General features: G+C 47.1%; 1 gene segment (V, D, J or C); it reads left to right on the plus strand.

Annotated features, from left to right (window-relative positions):
- Positions 1–292: 292 nt before the first annotated feature.
- LOC120602089 (immunoglobulin lambda variable 8-61-like) lies at positions 293–1,782 on the plus strand. The segment is given in 3 exon segments: positions 293–297; positions 1,138–1,217; positions 1,312–1,782. Coding segments are annotated over 2 exon segments (366 nt in total).
- Positions 1,783–3,059: the final 1,277 nt, after the last annotated feature.

The following is a 3,059-nucleotide window of genomic DNA, read 5'->3' on the forward strand; positions in this document are numbered from 1 at the left end:
ATTACACATTGTTCTCCACTATTGAAGAATCCTTCATTTAAAAGGCACCGTAATTTGGAACGAATCTTTGTCTGAAATCTGTGGGGGTCTCCGATACGGCTCATGAGAAATGAGAACGAAAACAATGCGCATTTCATGAAGCAGACCAGGTACTAACGATTCTGAAATGAATATGAGATCGTATTTTATTTCCCACTGCGGAAACAAGATCTCTGTAGTTAACTTTCAAAAATTAACGAGAAATCTCATCTCCCTGCTGTTCCCCTTGACCCCAAATCCCCTCATCTGCTCTTCCCAGTTCTTTCTGCTCCTGGGAGACTGTTAAGAGGAGAGGGAGTTTTAAAATTCTCAGGATGTTCGCACCAACTTGTTCAGACAGTATAATTTTTATTTCTGGTTACAAGTGACATGTTTCCTTTTTCTTTTAGATTTGGTGTTGAGAGGAAGCTCATAATGTTGTGGTGACATCATCTCCCTGCTTGGCAAACCCTGCAGGACATTGAGGCCGCTCCAGGTGGCCCATGGCTCCTCACAGCAGAGGAGAACTTCCCCTCCCCCGCCAAGGCTGGCAGTGCGGCTCCGTGTGTGGGCGCCCAGCCCTGGGCTCTCACTGCTGAACTGGGGACCGTGGACAGGACGGTGACATTGGGAGACCCCTGTCCCTTCACACATCGCATGTGACTGGGATTTCCCACTGAGGCTGCTGCTGTGGGAGGGATGCCCGCTACTCGTCCTCCAGGGAGACAGGAAGGGACTGGACTGGGGAGGAGAAACCGCTCACGGGCAGGGGTGAGTGTTGAGGTGCACTAGATTGTCGGCGCCGGAATATGGAGAAAGCAGCATCTCATCAGCCAACTCTCAGCCTTTCCAGAGGGGGAATTTGGAACTGAGGTCACCAGACACAGGACTGACCATTTCGGTGAAAGGCCTGAAGTCTCTTCATCAATGTCTCAGTCACCACGCCATCTGGTCTGTGTGAGGTCCCAGCATCTGCCTCTTTCAAGACCTCCCCCAGGGACATCAGGGTGACTCTGGGTCAGGAAGAGAGAGAAAGCTGATTTGCATGAGGCACCTTCTCCTCCTAATGAGTCTGTGAAACTTAAAAAGGCCTGAGGACATCACACCACTGCCCAGGAGCCTGAGGAGTTCGCGACCTGTGAGTGTCCCCACCATGGCCTGGACCGTGCTTCTGCTGGGGCTCCTCGCTTATGGCTCAGGTCAGGGGAAGGGACTCTACATATTGGGAGTTCATAAAGGCAGGTCCTCTGGGTGACCTTGTTTCATGACAACTGTGTCTCCTGTTGCTTTTAGGGGTGAATTCTCAGACTGTGGTGACTCAGGAGCCATCGCTGTCAGTGTCTCCTGGAGGGACGGTCACACTCACCTGTGGCCTTAGCTCTGGGTCAGTCTCCACCAGTAACTACCCCAGCTGGTATCAGCAGACCCCAGGCCGGTCTCCCCGCATGCTTATCTACGAAACAAACAAACGACCCTCTGGGATCCCTGGTCGCTTCTCCGGATCCATCTCTGGGAACAAAGCCGCCCTCACCATCACGGGGGCCCAGCCTGAGGACAAGGCCGACTATTACTGTAATCTGTATATGGGTAGTGATATTTACACAGTGATGTGAACTCACGGGGAAGTGCAACCAAAACCTCCTCACGTGCTCAGAATGGCTCAGCCTCAGAGGCAGAAGGGAAGAGAGAGGGTGGAAATGGCCAGCACGCCATGGGGCTGGGGCTCCAAGGCCCTGTTCTCCTGCCTAGTGGTTCATCACCACGTGTCCTCCATTCTCTCCAGGGTGACTCCACAAGACTGGTCTTCCACTCTCCCTGTCTGCCTGTAATAACGAGGAGGGGCTCAGCTCCAAATTATGTCAACCACAGGTAGACTCAGAGACCCCACTGCTCCCTCTGAGTCTCCTCTGATGCAGAGAGCATGAGCAGATACACTCTCATTCATTGCTTGTCCCTGCAGACCACCTGGATAGTTCACTTAGCGTTAAAATGGGAGTCTCACTGCAGTTGCTGGAATTGCAGTTCCTCAAACTAGGCCAACTGTGTGAGAATCGTGTGTTCTTCTGCAGGAATCTGTTTTAACGATCTCTCCAGGAGGTTTTTATGAACATTAAAGTTTAAGAAGTACCTCTACTTCTATAATTTGGAAATTATTCTTGAAAATTTCTGTTTAAAATTCAATCATTTTAACAAGCTAGGACGAAATCTCTCCCATTCAAAAATCAGGGATATTCAGAACAAAATTAAAATCTCAGACCATCTCTGAAAACGGTGATTTATTTCAAGCTAACCAGAAATTGGAAGGAATTTCCACAAGCACGTGTTCTCTAAGGATGCATTTTGTGGCTCATGGGAGCATGTATGCTGTTAGAAGGCGTCTAGTGTAGAAGTGGCTTCCAGAAGCTTATACCTGAGCTGACTCCCCTGACGTCAGGACAGGAGGAGCAGGGCTGCAGGTTGTGTCACTACGCGAGCTCCCCCTAAGGCGTCCGGCACTGGGCCGTGAGAGGAGAGTGTGAATTTGTGAATTGTTTGTTTTTTCTCCAATAAGAAAAATCTTGTTAGAAAAATATTGCGTTGAGGCAATGCAAAATAAATTTAAAGGAAGAATGCATTCTATAAGGCATGTGATCTTTATGGCTTTTTGCGCAATTGGATTCCCAGACTGGCACAAAGGGAAAAAAAATATTGGGGAAAAAATTATGAAGTCTGAATAAAGTCTGCAGTTAAGTAAATATTATTACTCCAATGTTCTTTGTTTTAATAAATGACTGTGGTTTTCCAAGATTATAGCATTATGTGAATGTTTCTGTATTAACTTTTCAAGCTTTCTGCAATTGATATATTCTTACAAAATTAAAACTTTTATAATACACAAAGATGAAAATATTCTCTATTCCTTCCCCCAAGGATAAGGGCCTAAACCATAACTGCTGTGCTGTACGAGGTGCCAGAGAACTGATAAAGCTTTTCAAGCTCAACCCAGAGCCAAGTGCTATATTTTTGATGTCATATTCTCTAAAAAAAAAAAAAAAATTTTT

The sequence above is a fragment of the Pteropus medius genome, unplaced genomic scaffold (assembly GCF_902729225.1).
Source record: "Pteropus medius unplaced genomic scaffold, Ma_sr-lr_union100, whole genome shotgun sequence".
Lineage (NCBI taxonomy): Eukaryota > Metazoa > Chordata > Mammalia > Chiroptera > Pteropodidae > Pteropus > Pteropus medius.